General features: G+C 41.4%; 3 protein-coding genes across 3 annotated transcripts; 2 read left to right on the top strand and 1 right to left on the bottom strand.

The window, feature by feature from the left end:
- Nucleotides 1-716: 716 nt before the first annotated feature.
- Nucleotides 717-4,551, bottom strand: LOC135582399 (uncharacterized). Its single transcript, XM_065140178.1, has 4 exons — nt 4,260-4,551; nt 1,996-2,143; nt 1,731-1,879; nt 717-1,027 (listed from the first exon to the last, which is right to left on the bottom strand). Exons 2-4 carry the CDS (start codon nt 2,131-2,133, stop codon nt 991-993), a joined length of 324 nt encoding a protein of 107 aa, XP_064996250.1. The 5' UTR covers nt 2,134-2,143; nt 4,260-4,551; the 3' UTR covers nt 717-990.
- Nucleotides 4,552-6,586: 2,035 nt separating this feature from the next.
- Nucleotides 6,587-8,262, top strand: LOC135630823 (uncharacterized). The gene is made up of 4 exons (XM_065138047.1): nt 6,587-6,893; nt 6,969-7,299; nt 7,860-7,930; nt 8,048-8,262. Exons 2-4 carry the CDS (start codon nt 6,974-6,976, stop codon nt 8,059-8,061), a joined length of 411 nt encoding a protein of 136 aa, XP_064994119.1. The 5' UTR covers nt 6,587-6,893; nt 6,969-6,973; the 3' UTR covers nt 8,062-8,262.
- A 911-nt stretch (nt 8,263-9,173) lies between these two features.
- Nucleotides 9,174-15,231, top strand: LOC103976043 (mediator of RNA polymerase II transcription subunit 17). The gene is made up of 8 exons (XM_009391222.3): nt 9,174-9,434; nt 9,521-9,734; nt 10,749-10,862; nt 12,145-12,230; nt 12,307-12,697; nt 12,769-13,239; nt 13,327-13,647; nt 14,794-15,231. The coding sequence occupies exons 1-8, from the start codon at nt 9,337-9,339 to the stop codon at nt 15,115-15,117; spliced, it is 2,019 nt and encodes a 672-aa protein (XP_009389497.1). The 5' UTR covers nt 9,174-9,336; the 3' UTR covers nt 15,118-15,231.
- The last annotated feature ends 1,211 nt before the right edge of the window (nt 15,232-16,442 follow it).

The following is a 16,442-nucleotide window of genomic DNA, read 5'->3' as shown; positions in this document are numbered from 1 at the left end:
ACCCAACCCAATTGGGAAATAGCTCAATCGAACCCGGTTCACATCCCTTTACACATCAATCCAGCTTGAACGGTCCGGATGCTGGCGTCATATAATGGATGCTCTCGAGACCGTTTGAAGCATCTTGCTTCCTAAAACAACTACGCCCTCTGCCCCGTGCGCTATCCTCCTCCCCTCTCGCCCGTCGCTCTGCTCTGCACTTTGGATGCTCGAATCCTCTCTCTCCTCCTTCCCCATCGACTCCACGGGAAGCGATCTGATGGTAGAGCCTTCAAGAACACAACTCTCGTTTACATTTCTCTACTGCTGATGGAGATTTTGGTTTGTCTGTTCGGGTTTTCGCTGTAATTGCCTTGACTATATATACTATTCCTTCGTATTCATTCCTTTTGTTCTGTCTTATATCCATGCGCACATTTCTCTTGCATGAATAGTCGGAGGTTGTGCAACGGGTCGAGAAAGATCTACTGAACATCATGTCTTGTGGCAGGGTAGTAAATTTCCTCGTACTCCTCTAGACACAGTATTGGTTTTCTTGCTATTATGAGTAACATCCACCAATCCACCCCAATTAATGCATTACGAGAACTGATTCTTACTGCTTAATGTCCTTACAGCGACTGTTAAGTAGGTTCACGCCTGAGGCAGGTGGTCAGCGAAAAAGGGGCTCTGGTGCCTACTGCAAAGCCAGATGCGAAGACTGGTGGAGGCGAAGCTGACGAAGTGGTTCTGATGATTCATTGGAACCTGAAAGGTCGCATAGATTTCTGATGTCCGTACTGTTATATGTATTCTTGCCCAAAACAAGGTACCTATACACAGTAATGTATTCTGCCTCATTAACCATGCTGCTTTCTTTTTGCATGTCCTCCTGTCCTATCATCTTTTCAGGGAAAAATAAGCAAATCCATGGACTCTGATCATGCCTGGGCCAAGAACCGACACCTCTTGCGTCAGCCTCAATAATGTTTAAGAAAAATTAAGATCCCGCTATGATGCCACAGAAATCTCCACCTGTTGATCATAGCTGAAACCAAAGAACAATTATTGAACACAAGAATTTGAAACATCCACCAATCAAAACATGATCATAGTCTTACAAAAAGAACACTAATCATGTTCAGCGTGTGAGCCATTTTTGTTCAGGAAGACCATATATGCATGCAATTTCAATGAATGATTGATAGCGGCCTATAACTCAGAATAGGTCAACCAGATGAACAAGGACTATCAGGAGCTGTTGTGCAAAATATCGTTTATGGAGTGTCATAAACTTGTTTCAGATCCATACATGACTTTGTTTCCTAGAGCATCTTATTTTCACCTGTTTCAGATTTCAGACAGTTTTACTCGAGTAAATCTCTTTACTCTGTCTTAGTGGTACTCCAAAAATGATTGTGTAGTAGGATAAAGACAACCACAAAGAAGGCATACCATAAGATGAATCATGCATAACCCTTCCCAAGACAGTTCAAGCATCTCTGGATTCTGGTAAAAGAGAGTCCAAGGAGATCGTCAGTGAAAATAAATGAGATGAGCGACCATTTATTTGCTTAGAGTTTTCTTGAGTAAATGCAATTCCCTACAACCCTTTCAGGTTAAATAGTAGATAAGACCGACTTACCGAATTACTACCTAGCAAATCTATTAAATTGGAAGTGAAATTCCATTGATGTCAGTCAGCAAAAAATAAAATAAAATTTGAAAGTGCAAGTTCATAAAAGACTGACCTGTTTCCTTCACAGGTAGGGCAGAGACAAGGGTTGATAACTATAGGATCATACAAAGGAGACCACTCGATGGTGGATTTCCCATTGCATAACTTGCATCCATAGAAGCCTTTCCCTTTACATGCTGAACAAGGCAGGGCCACCTTCTTCTACAGTTATTTTGTAGGAAAGAAACATTCAAACTTATCAAAAATAGATTCAAGGGTTGAAGCACAAGGAATTAAGCAAGCAAGAAAAACTAATAAAGGCATCTCTAAAGATTCACCCGCTTAGCTTCTGCTAAGGATTGCAGGGATCGCATAGCCACAGAAGAAGCGAGGGACAGAGTGAACAAGCCCCCGAAGACGAATGCTGTAGCAGTCCCAAGAACTCGCCATGGTGGAGGGATCCTTCCTCCAGGCATTCTTTCTCCTCTGCAATGTAATATGATAAGGCACAAAGTCATGAGATATATATATATATATATATATATATATATATACACACACACACACACACATATATTTATATACACACATATATATACACACACACACATATATATAACCATAACTTGAATCAGTAGTTCACTCAGTTAAGGTAAATAGCAAATTCTTTCACTCCACAGAAAAAGATGAGTCGAGGAAACTGCCTCCACCTCCCTCCCTGCTTCCATTGTGATTAGTTACTAATGAAGACAGACATTGGCATGAGGGAAAAAGCTATTGCTTTAAGGGTAGAAAATAAGAGATGTATACTCACCAAAAAAGGGAAAAAGGAAAAGGCAAAGAACAGAAAAAGGAACAAGTTTGTACACCAAAAGAAACTGAAAGTACATGACCAAGCATTTCTTTTCTCAAGGGACTCCAACATCAATATCGTGCCAAAAGGAAAAAATAATTGTGCAAATAACAATACTAGATAATGTACCTTATCACAACCCAGTGAAATGAAATCTAAGGAGTAATATTGTTCTAGATGAAGATGGATCAGGTGGTAATTCTATTCCATTTTGGTCTATCATGGATGGTATCCCGAGCAACCATCAAAGAGTTAAGAAGTTGCTATGTCTACTGTAAGCTAATTATAGATTATTCCCTGTAGTTAGACCTCCTTAACATTATGATCTTTAAATTTAAAAAATTTATATTAGAATCCCTATAGTTATGAAAATGAAACATCTAGGTCCATTTACTTTAACGCCATCGATTTTACTGATAGAAACACGAAAACAAAAGGCAAAAAAGTAATTTCAATGTTCTAGTTTGTGGTGATAGATGACGTCGGTGGAGGCGGATGGTGACGTTGCTAGGGCCATGGGTGGCTGCTGTGGATGAGGAGAGCGACGACGAGAGATGAGGGTTGCTCTGCATCTATGTTGGCGCCACTCTGCATTTGTGCCGGTGCCGATGCAAATGTCGAGCAACCCTTTCGTCACTCGACAACTATGTCGACGCCGATGCCGATGCTGATGCAAATGCAGAACGGTGAAAGGGCTGCTCACTACATCGACGTCGATGCAGTTGCCGAGCAACATCGCTCTGTATCTATGTCGGCATCGATACAGATGTTGAGCGACTATTTCATCACTTAGCAACTGCGTCGACGTTAATGTAGAGAGCGGCCCTTTCACTGCTCTACATCTTCATTTGCGTCGACGTAGTTGCCGAGCGACAAAAGGGCCACTTGATATCTACATCGTCGACCCTTTCGCCACTGGGCAATTGCGTCGACGCCAACACAAATGCAGAGCGACAAAAGGGTCGCTCGACAACTGTGTCGACACCGATGCAGATGCAAAGCGACAAAAGGATCACTCGACAACTACGTCAAAGTGAACACAGATGCAAAACGACCCTCATGTCTTGCCACCGCTCTCCTCATCCACAGCAGCACCCGAGGGCCCCAATGGTGCCGTCGTCCGTCACCACCAACTGAAATATTAAAATTATTTTTTTGCCTATTGTTTTTGTATTTTCGTCGATAAAACCGATGGTGCTAAGATAAAAAGATTTAGATGTTTCACGGCCATAAGTATAAGGATTCCAATTTAGATTTTTTAAGAATAGGGACCAAGATGCATGACGAGGTCTACTTACATGGGATAATATGTAATTAGTCCATCTACTGCCTTCCCTTCTTTAGGATAAAATAAACCAGAAGAAAACTAGCATCCACCACACATTCTTAATACAGAAGAAGTGGTAATCCCTCGTATAGCACAAACTTTTCTTTTTTCCGAAATTTTTTTTGTTGAAAAATTCAAGGTAAATAATAGCAATCTCAGACTCGATCATCCTAAATGTTTAGAATGTGAATATGAAATTGAAACACATACATCTCAGAGACAAATCACTCAATAAACTAGATGGATATACAGAAAGACGACATCCTAGATGGATTAACAGCGGGTTAATCACAGAACAATTGAATCGGCATCGGAATCCATGACCAGTCGCATTGCAACGGATCTACTTAATCGATTGATAAATCATAAGCACTGTTAGTAGATTTCAACAACATATGCATAAGATCGAGAGAGCTTAAAACCTCCGGAATCGCTCCCAACCAGCGGAGAGAGACTTCTGGCCCCGAAACCTGCGATGGAAGGAGGGACGGGAGGAGTGCAAGGATTACCGGCGACGAACGGAGGCGCAACCGAGAGCGGACGGCGCGCGATCGACCGGGAATTAGCCGGATGGCGGTGGAAGCGGCTTCGGCAATAGGTTTAGGATCGAGTTCAGTCGCAGCTGAGGAGTTTCTTGATGATGTTTTCTTGGCCATACACGTGGGAAGAGATCAGGGAAGGCCACGGGAAGATTGGTTCATCGAACCTCAACCGGTTGCAATTTTGAGTTCCCAAAACGGTGAAACACTCACAATGCGTTCCCCTTTGTAACCTCCAAACAAAAGTGAAATGACGCATCTACCCTTCCCAATTTAGGAAAAATCCCTTCAAATATTTAGTTTTTCGAACATAAATAATATTTCAAATAAGTTTTAAATTAATTAACACATTTTGTTATGCCAAGTGATGGTGATTAATTACATTAATCTTTTAAGTCTCTGTGCTTTGTACCGATAAAGACCAAAATCACTAACTTTGAAAGGTTATTACACACTGACACACACACACACGAAAAACTGTCATCTTGTGTTTCCAATCACATTTTTGGTATTAAACATTAAAATCTCATTTGTATTAATTAGCAGTGCCAAATATTCCCCCAAAAGGGAAAAGTGACTCTTCTGTTGGTTCTGCCTCTGCCACTGCCTACAGAAGGGATTTCATGCAAATTAAATAATGTACGCATGAAAAGTTTTGTTGGTTGGTTGGTTGATTACTTGGGCGGATGTTGGGATAGTATTCATTCATGTTGGCTGGCGTGATACGTGGCGGCGGTTCCTCCTTATCCTCTACACACTGACATGATCGGAACCAGCCTTTTGCCAAAGGAGAGGACCAAACCAATGCAAGCAGCACCCAATGGCGATGGAGGGAGACATGCCGAGCCCACCGGCGTCACCGATCGCTGGCAGTAGCATCCCACTTGTGAGCCACTCGGGGAAGGCGTCTCCTTCTATTCCTGTAGTAGTCGTCGTAGTAGCAGACATCCTCCTCCCTCTCACCCCTTCCTTCTCTATCGCACGCCATCAAAAGTTGGAGTCTCCATGCACACTCACTCGTAGATGCTCTCGTCGGCTGCCATTTATCATACATAGATTCAACCGCATGCTCGATGCGGTGAACCAAACCCTTCGATGTGCTTCTTGCGCCACGAGCATCACGAGCTGAAACTGGAAAAGAACTTGCATGTGTCGAACATGGTTGCATGCGCTAAGAATCCAATGCGATGCAATGCATAAAACAAGTGTCGATTAATCAATCGAAAGGGGTCTGTGGTCTGTTGGTGACATGAATTAACGCATCTTCTTGAGAACATCAATTGATAACGTGGCTACTCCGCAAGCGAAAAGGAACTTGGATTTGTGGGAACTCGAGGCATTTACGTTAAATTTCGAGGGGTCTATATGCAGATAATTCTTACTCGAGCATATTCATTGTTTCTTCTTTGGAAAATGAATCCAGACTGCAACAGTGTATGATGAGGCATCTTATTACATTCCTATATGACGAGGAGTGAGTGAATACATATGCAGAGTAGTTCTGATACAACATCTCATATAAATTAGACAATATTTCATTTAAAATTAGGAGGACAAGACAGCTCCTGAAGAGATGCCATTCCACCCACTGTTCATCAACAGAAGCTGAAAGTTATTTGGATCGGGGAGCAATTAAGCGGCTCGCGTTTTAACAGTTTCATGCGATATCTGTAAAGGAAGAACTTCCACAGATTCGCATTAGTTATCATCGCGAACACGGATCATCGATCGCTACTATTACCCAGATTACGACAACCACACATTAATCCGTGTCAACATGTAAACGCAGGAGCGCGCAGTTGTGGAGATGGAAACGATCGAGCCGCACACATCTTTTCAGAATAAGAGGAGAGAGGGAAGGAGAAAGAGGTTCCATGTCACGGCGAGCCACGTTCCCTGAGGGAGAGGACGGCGGGGCTCCACCTCGCCGCCACGCGTTCTCCTGGTGTCTCGCACATGAACATGTGATGTGGGTTTACACAGGTGCGGATGGGAGCGAGAGAACATGAGCTCCCCACATAAGACCTGCCTTGGGTTTTCTTTCTGAGCTTTAGGCAAAGTGTGGGGGAATCGCATAAAGAGAGAGAAGGACGCTAGGTCCGAACTATAATGTAAAATTCCTCCAATCAATCACATGAGTTTGTCCATGCTTGCCCTTCCTCAGCCCTTCTCTCTCTATATATCCAGTATCCAGCACAGCGTTAGCCTCCCCATATTCCATTCTAACCTGCAGATACAGAGATAGTCTCGGTGCATCGTCTCGCCTAATCTCTCTCTCTCTCCCTCCCTCTTTACAAGTCTAGCCTTTCGATTTAGGCGGGCCACAAGAGAACAATTCTCGCGTTGCATGCACTGCTATCACCTACAGGAGACGACCTTCCTTATAAAAGCCCACGCCACCTAAACCAACAGAAACCAAGCCACCAACTTCGCTCAAGAGATCCATCTCCTCTACTCGAGCAACCGTTGCCCGCTTGACATCGATCGATCAGCATTAGAATACACTCCAGAACGCAAGTAAGCTCTCGTGGCTTCCAATAAAACATGAGATGAGAGACATGGTATCGAAGTATGGGTTGGTTGTCCTTACAGGGAGAATGAGCAGCGGTCGGAAGCCCGGGGACTGGGTTTGCAGGTCGTGTCAGTACGTCAACTTCTGCCGGCGGGACTCGTGCCAGCGATGCGGGGAGCTCAAGCTGGGCGTGGAGAGGGCGGACTACACCAGCGTCAGCGGGAGCTGGGATGTGAAGCCCGGCGACTGGTACTGCTCCTGCGGCGTCCACAACTACGCCAGCCGTTCCAGCTGCTTCAAGTGCGGCGCAACAAAAGACGACTCTGCTTCCGCGGTGGCGCAGTCTTGGGGTTTCAGATGCAGTGGCGCTTGGTCGTCGGGCTGGAAATCCGGCGACTGGATTTGCACCAGGTATATCACTCCTCCTGCTCCCTCCACCGCACCAATCTCTCCCTGCATATATAAGATTGCATTGCTCATAAGATAGTATACCACTGTTGTGTGTTAATTCCTGCAACAGGCATGCACACACACAAGAAGCTTATGATATAATCTAGAAGAGCAATTAGGACCACTATTACACAACAGTGGTGTAAAGCAGCGATCACAAGAGATGCCATGTGTTGAGATAACACGACTTTTGTTGTAGTTTTCAGCCACTATTACGTGAATATATTACATGTCAGCTGCGTAAAGTAGCACTCATCCCAAGAGATGCCGTGTGTTGAAGATAGCATGACTTTATTTAAGGTGTTCAGCCACTATCATTACGTGAATATTCCTGGAAGTAGTTGGATCATGGAAAATACATGGTTCGATAACCCATATTTCAATGTATATGCATGCATGTAAACTTTGGGGAAGAATATACCGTCTCGACCATGTACAACATAAGCTAAAAGGCAAAGTTATATATCATGGATTCTCCAACTTTAGCGTAGGCTGCTGATCCCACTTTATTGATGAAACAGATTAGGCTGCAACGAGCACAACTATGCCAGTAGGATGGAATGTTTCCGATGCAATGCACCGAGGGACTACAGTAAGTAATCAGTCTTGTGTTTAGCACTCTGATAACGAAGTCTCCTCTCTCTCTCTCTCTCTCTCTCTCTCGCTCTCTCTCTCTCATGACTCCATCTCCCTGTACGTTTCGTTTCAGGTTCAGGATACTAAGCAGATGAGTAAACCAAGGAGAGTGGAGACTGGACTGAGTGTTGCTGTATCATTATCGTGTAGTTGCGTTGACGTACGAAATGGAGAAAGGGCGTATGACACCATGTAACTTATAATATAGACATGAAAGAAGCTTATGGCAATTCCGTCTATTTAATATATATCCATATGTTAAAAGGAGATATGGACCTTTTGGCTTCCTTTTTCTTGTGTATCAACAGTTGTATGGCCCTGCTGCTGTTGCTACTTGACGTGCCATGTCACATTATTCTCTCAAATTATTGAGTGGTCCACGTCCCAGGGGAGGATATTGTGGGTTGCCAGCCAATGATTTAGCACTCATAATACCAGCTTTTGGGGACGTGAACGATAGTTACAGGGCCTCCTCCTCCTCCTCCTACTTGCATGCAACAGGGGTTGGCTTGATAGTAATAAATTCACTTGCAATGACTTCAACATGTTTTGGATATTAGAATCAAATGAATAATCCGGATATGTGATTCCTAAGCTTGTCAAGACCGTGAACCTGATGATTAGAAGTTTCTAATACATCAGTAGTGAACCTGATGAACAGAACGCTTTCCTCGTGTCGACAATGTGAGAAGCCTTGAGCATACATGCAACATATAAAAGGGACATTTTGGACTATGGTGATATGGGTCCCTCAAGTAGTAGCACCTCAATGTGAATGATGCCAGAGTTATTGGGAAAATCTATTCAAAATTCGAAAAAATCAGTAACGATCTTGCCTTTGTAGAGAGCCACAATGCTGCGAGAAACTTCGGTGCAGGGAAGGAGAACACCACCAGTTGTACTTGCAGAGTAGTGATGGAGAGGAGAGGGGATGGGGGACAGAGGAGAGAGCGACGAAGGGAGAAGAGATCGAACGAGAAAACAGAGCTTTAGGGTTTCTAGCGACTTATGCGGGCCCTCTGTTGTGTCGAGCAAATCGCAGCCATCCCCCTATCACGCGCAATTCACGAGGGAAAGGGTCCCGCAAGTCATGTCCCATTAGGAGCCACGTCAGTTGATGGGTACCTCCTTTGGGAGATGGGTAGAAGTTTTACCTCTCCCTCTTCCTCCATTCGTGCTGTCCGCCCCCAGTCTCTCTGTCTCTCTCTCTCTCCTCTTCTTCTGCGCCGCACCACCTTTAGCAGAAGCGAATCGATTTGTGAAGTGTCATCTTTCTAGGGCTTCATTTTACTTTGGTGGATTGCGGTTGGTGTTTAGTCTCAACTGATTGAGATCGAGAACGAGATCGAGATCGAGAGAAGCATGGAGGAAAACGCAAAGAGGAACAGGGTCGATCTTGACAGACTCCCGATCAAGCGATTGGACGCCATTGATGAAGCCGGGAACGAGCAATTCCCTCCGTGTGCATCGCCCTCCTCTTACGGCCACCCCTCTTCTTTCTGTAAGTTATATTTTAGGCGTGACCTGAGCACCTTCTTCCTTACAGAGATGTCAGTCATGAAGAGAAGCGTCTTGGTATGATTCGGCGGATCGATTTCTCTAACGTGGTGGCGGAGAATACGGACACGAGGAAGAAACAGAAGAAAAGCCCCAAGGAAGCCGCTCCCGCACCTCAACAGGCCTGGCCTTGGCAGAGTTTGGTGGAAAATTTGCAGCTTGCCCATCAGGAGTTATCTATCATCATCGATCTGATCAACACGGTCCTCTCTCTCTTTCCCCTCTTCTCGGAATGCAGTTGCAATGTTGTCTTTAGTATCGAGAAGTTATCTAATATTCCTATTTCCTGCCTCCAACGGATCGTTCTTCAGTTCGTTTGCTCATGTTTGTTGACTCCCTTAGCTTCGCTGCGTGTTTCTATGAGATACTTGCTGATTAAGATTAACCTAAAGTTGCTACTGCTGTTGTATGTAACATGGACACGTAAATCCAAGAATACTCCTTCAATTCACAAACTTCTTTAAAGATGCTGGTCAGGCAAGACCGTTTTCTGTATTAGCAGTGAGTGGTCAAATGTTGAACCGTGCTAATATCAAATGAGCATGGTAACTTTTATGCTTATAGGTTAAGGGAATTGGTTTATAGCATCCACAAGTGTTTTAGGGTCTAGGGTTTTTCATACTAGCAAGTTTCTAACTTTTTCTTAACTCCTAACTTTTTGCCCTTGCCTTTTCGTGTTCCAGACACTGATTGGCCAAAATCTTAAACAATGATTATATCCAATGAGCATGGTAATTGTTTGGCTTATATAGCAAGGGAATTGGTTTGTGGCCTCCACAAACAGTCAAGTGTTTAGGGTTCTTAGTCTAGATAGTTTATGAGATCCACACTTGGGTTTAAGTTTTATTATACAATGTTAAGGTAGTGTATGAGATCCACAAAGGTAGTCAAACTCTTATTCTTTTGATAAATAAAATGATTATTTAGATTTTTATCTTTGTAGCTTTTCATTTGCCTCTATTAATGGTATACTAATACTAACTATCATAAATATCTGGTATGTTTGGATCTATAACCAAGAACTTAATAGACGAGTGATCAAGTTGTTTCTCATCATTTTTGTTCATTTCCGAACATGCAGCAGCTAGTTGTGAAATACAGAGAAGCTTGGCTATGCTTTTTCCCCACATAAATTATGGAGAAGCTTGTTTATTGTAGGTTAATTTACATAAATAGAGAATTTACAGTCAGTTATTTTCTTGGAGATAACTATGTAGGTTGAAGCAAATGATGCAGTAGCAGTGGCTGGAATGCAAAGACCAAAGCAGTTGCCCAATGAAATCCTCTCGGATCTTGCAGTATCTGCAGCGACCAAGCTTCAACGTCTTCGGGTACTAACTTCACTATTAAAATGCAGTAGTGTTTAATGTACTTCCAAGTCATATTATGTATGGCTTTTACAGTTCAATAAGTTTGACCTGCAATTGATCATAATCTCCCTAATGAAGTACTAATAACTGATTATGGTTTAAGTGTATGTTTAGTTGTCTACACTTTACGGTCTAGAAATTTTACTCTGATAGGGATTCTTCTGCTCTTAGGCTAGCATGAAGTTTTGGGCACTACATGTTTATCCCTCATACCATCTGTACTCATAATGAGCAGTTTGGTCTGTGGCCACCAGTGAGATGTGGATGTGTATGTCAAAGGGAATTTTCTCGTGTTGCAAGCATTCTTGCATGCCTATGGACACGTCAAATATATATGAGGACATTCCAAGAGATCGATTCTGCAACGGAACAAAAAAAAGAGATGAGAATGTTTGATCTTAGAATTGTATTCTTAGTCGATCATAGCCCCACAGTTTCTCCTAGCTGACCCTACTGCCGAACACAATTTTGTAAATTTTGATCAATATTTTTCCCTTAGTTTACCCACATGATATTTTTTAGAATTAGAGGTTTTTTATTACTCTTAAAGAAAACTAAAGGGCAACACATATATTGAATAATGATTATAAATATTTTTAAATTTCTAATCCAAATACTTATAGATCAACTAGAGTTGCTTACATTTTCAAAGTAGTTTTTAAGAAACTCTTATAACGATAACATGTATTACATTTAATTATGAGTAAAGCTTGAGGGTCACAGTTAAGGGATTTGTAAGTATGTTGAAAGTCAACATCGAGGGTGAACTGATCTTCAATTGTGTATAGTAGGTTTAGCTCCTCACCCGATGCACTGGATTTATCCTTTAGAACATGATAAGATGACGACTCCTCAACTTGGATGATCAGAGTTTGAGTCACAGAAATACTTTCTCTATTTATAGGGTAAGACTACATACATTTATCCTTCCTAGACCCCATAGTGATGGAAACCTTGTGCACTGGTTTTGCCCTTCAGCTCCTAGCATATTCTAATGTGCTACACTAGGTTAATCAAGTGTCAACTATTTGTCATTCCCTTAAATGAAAAGTCTCAACTATTTTCTTCACACTGATTAATCAGACTCTGGAGAATAAATCTGGATGTTATTCTGAATTTAAAATAATTGTTCTTTTTGGGTCTTACGCTGACAACATCTGGTGGTCCTTTCTTTGACTTAGTACATTTGTTAATTCTAAATTTTGTGATTTTTTGCTTCTGGGACTTAATGCATGCCATACAGAATCTTGGTAGATACTTCAAGCAATCTTCAAAAGCAATGGAACAAAAAGTCTCAAAAGAGGCTAGATTCTATGGCTCACTGATCAGGTATGTTCCAATCTTATGGCAGAAGCATTTTCAAATTTGGGAAGAGCATCTAACTCAGTTTTCCATAAAATGATAGATTGCAGCAACACTGGAAAGTAAAACGACAACGTCTGTTAGCAGCAGGCCCGGGAAGTGAGGGGTTCACATTTGATATGCTAGATAATCCAGCAGACACAACCATGATATCTCGTCCATCACCCATTGGTGTGGTTCGTGTTCTTCATGAGACTGCAGGCCTTTTGGCCATACAAAGACCTCAAAGATCATGCCGTTTCATATCCATTAGATATCTTGGGACCAATTTTAGTTCCAAACACAAAGGACTCCCTACAGGGAATATATATGGCTCAGATGAGAGTCCTCAAGCAGACAAGAAGGAAGCTTTAACTGATGAAGATGTCAATTCCTGGGTCAAAGATACACATTCAGCTCTTCGTGAGATTCATCAATCAATATTTTTGGAGCAGGTAATATTGTTCTAATTATTTCATTCACCATTATGAACTTCGTAAGTTGTTGGGTTTAATTGGAATTGTAGGTTTTTGATCGGGTGAATCGTGAAAGTTACGGCCCGTCTCCAGGAATTAATGTCACTGGGATGCGAGAAGACTTTTTACAGTTAGCAATTGATCAAGATACTTCAATATGTTTATGCCTTGTGTCCTCTAAGAACGAAGATGATATTCAGATGATTGACTCCAGGAGACATCCTCAAAATGGGGAAAATGGGCTCACACGTCCTGACTCATCAGCATCGGCAAATACTAATGAGGACAATAATCCTCTCAAGATGAATAAATTTGGAGTTCCTAATCCTGTCAGTTTAGAGATATATTTGCTCCATGTTTTCCATAAAAATTTCCAGGTGAAAGTAAAGGAGAGACATTTTGCCACAAGAGCACCAGTTCCTGGTCAGGCTCCTGCTGATTCTTGTGGTCTCAGTCATTTCTGTAAGACAGTAGCCCATAGAATTTTTTCCAACAAAGTGCTGGCAGAAATTGAATGTCTCGTAAGAACTGTTCCTCTCTCTCTCTCTTCAATGATGAATCAGATTATGGAGAAAGTATGTTCTGATTCTACCTTCTTTTATATTCAGGTCAGCCGAATTCCATATCTTCAGTTGTTATCTCACCCTACTTGGCATTCCAGATCATCATCATGGTCCCTTTCCTTGAAATTTCCCGACTCAATTTTTCATGCTGGTTGCCTCTCCAAGCATCCAAACATCTATGATGTGAAGCATTTAACCAGGTCACAGTTCCATACCAAGATAGTGGTCAAGGATGACCAAGTTACTGTGAGTGGAGAAGGTGCACCTGGTATCCTTAGTTCATTTAGAGGAATTTCTGCTGATGTTTTCTCAGTCAGTTGTTATGGTTGTGACTTGGATGATCTCCCACTGGTTCTTCTTCAGCAGGTATGATTGGTAACATACAGTGTGTGTTTATTCTAGAAAAAGGTTAAAGTTCCAAAATGATAGTACTTGTATTGTTTGACTTGAAAAATTCACTCTGCCAAGATGAAATCATCATGATGGAATGTCCAACTAAGTTCCGAATTCCGATCCTTGTTCCTTTTTGTGGTTGCTCAAATTTTAAAGGTTCAACATTTCTTACATTTAGTGCCTATTGTATTGTCAAGGCCTTGAAATAGTTTAGCTTAAAGCTTAAGAAATTGAGCAGATTGACAAAACAAGAAGTTCTTAGAAATTAGAAATTTGCGACCAAATGATTCAAGAGTACAGAGTAGAGAATGCTTTAACCAAGCTAACTTTGATGTCATTGTCTAACTAAGACAATTTTTTCAAGATATTTCCAGCTGCACCCTTGTATAATATGACCAAAGAAAAAGTCAAGGTTTCATTTGAGCAATGAAGCAGATTGCAGGAAATCTGAATTCAAACAAGAAAAGAATGGAACATTAGTGGGATGGTTCATGTGGCCCATTATATCTCAACTATAAAACCTATATAAATCCTGCAAAGAGTTGTATAAAATTCAATAAGCAGGTCAGGAGACTAAGTCGATAGACAGCAAAAGTGAAGTATCAGTTTGGAGTTCACTAGTTTGTAGTTAAAATAGCTGTATAGAAACTGATATGAGACTCGAGTCTTTTGGAACATGTGAATGCTAGTTAATACATTTTAATATTTTCCCTTCCACTGCAATTGAATTGTCATCATTGTTAGGTTCTTGTAGAGTTTCATTCATAAGCTGATCTTGGAAAAGAAAATTGATCCTTACAAGACATGTTGCTCATTAGTTCTGCATTGTTGATCTGGCTAGGAAGAAAAGTGTAGCGCAATGTCATTTGTATGCATGTGAACTGTTTTGACATTGTAATTGCTTCCATCTTTTAAATTGTAATCTTCTATTAGTATAAGAATCTCCTGATTGTTTGCATTTTGATGATGATTTCCCGGGATATTGAATTATGACAGAAAATAACCTTGATGGTATTCGGCAGGCTTGACACCACGTGTATATGCATCATTGAATTTTCAGAAACCTTATTCTGTACTCCTATCAAATTAACCTTGACATTGCATCTTTGCTTCTGACAGATCGCAGGCCAGATCATCCATTGGCTTCACGAGGAAGCTTTGGTAGTTGGGATGAAGGTAAGTAGAGACTTCCTATGCCTGTATTTTGATGTGGACCAAGGTGACATGCTTGGCCTCGTGGCACATGTGGACCCTAATGATGTTGATGGCTGCATATCGTGGTGGTTGATAATGGAGGATGGATTGACGGAGGATGGGAAGTTTTCTAGAGAAAAGGGGGAGTACGAAAACCGAAGATTTCTCGGTCATTTGTCTCTCGAAGCATTGTATTCTCTGTTGATGGATCTAGTGAACCTGTGTAGTAGTACTACCGGAAGCCATTAATAGTTTAGGGATGGATGATTTCTTCTAAGAAGTAATTCTCATAGTCTGTATCAAGATGATCCTGTAATACATGGTGTTGAAATTAGTACTATAATTTTCTTCTCGCAAACTAAATGCTTTTGTGCTGCGACTCCCTTTCAGACGGAATGGTACTGCGACAGGGTGTGTTTTTAAGTAAATTCTTGTAGAACATTAGTGATGCCAGCTAGAGGAGTTGCAGCTTGTGATAGGCCTTATCTCGGTTGTGTCAATTTGGAATTGGAATTGGAATGGTTGGTTTCTGTTTTATCAAATTTGGAGCTGGAACCGAGTTGGTTCTATAGTCAGTTTGGGTTTTGATATTGAAATTATCCTACTGTCGGTTTTGATTGATTAAAAAATAAATAAATTATTTCGTCAAGATTCAAACTCGGGCATTAGACTTTATGATTAGAGTACTAATCATATATTTGTGTTTCTTTAAAAAATAAATAAACTATTTCGTCAAGACTCAAACTCGGGCAGTAGACTTTATGATTAGAGTACTAATCATATATTTGTGTTTCTCTTAATTTTTTTCCATTTTTAGTCGGTTTCAAATCATTAGATAAAGTCTTAACCACTATATCTATTATGTTTTACTTTGGTTCCGAACCATCAAATCGTTGATCTACATCAGTTGCGATTCCAAGTCAATTCGATTTTGGTTCCGTTCGAACAAAATCCCGGCCAGGAACATCTTTCTACGAGGAGATATTGTTCCGTGACATGCTAAATCTACTGAAACCTGGTTGACTCCCTGCCCACCAGCAGGTATATCCATACTGCTGAAGGGGTTCATAAGTGAGGATCAAGCTGAATGGGTTAAAGTAGGGTTTCGAATACTGATCCATACCAATATATCTCGAGTTTTACTCGGCACGGTACGTATGGATATATATATCATTAGTACGTTAGGGCATATCGATGATATACTCTAAAACCTTAAAAATACCTCCACCTACCACATCAGGATACACCGACCGATAAGCCTCGGTAACAATTGTAATCCAAGGCGGTATTGGTCGATTTACCTCGGTACCGATCAAAACATTGGCACCGCCCAGTAAAGAACGAACGATTCGCATATCAATATCCTGTCCGCTTGGATCAGTATATAATGCCCGTATCGAACAGTACACATTAAAATTGACAACATGGGCTGAACATCATTTACCATTTGAGATGTCAAAGCTTATTAGTGTACAAACTGATTTCTGTGCGTCATTATATTGTTGTCAAAATCTATGACATCTTAATCCTACATCAGTTTTAATTTTATTCATTTCTTCCATTAGACTAATAGA

This window comes from Musa acuminata, chromosome BXJ3-2, assembly GCF_036884655.1.
Source record: "Musa acuminata AAA Group cultivar baxijiao chromosome BXJ3-2, Cavendish_Baxijiao_AAA, whole genome shotgun sequence".
Taxonomy (NCBI): Eukaryota; Viridiplantae; Streptophyta; class Magnoliopsida; order Zingiberales; family Musaceae; genus Musa; species Musa acuminata.
This window is presented reverse-complemented; position numbering and strand designations above follow the sequence as displayed.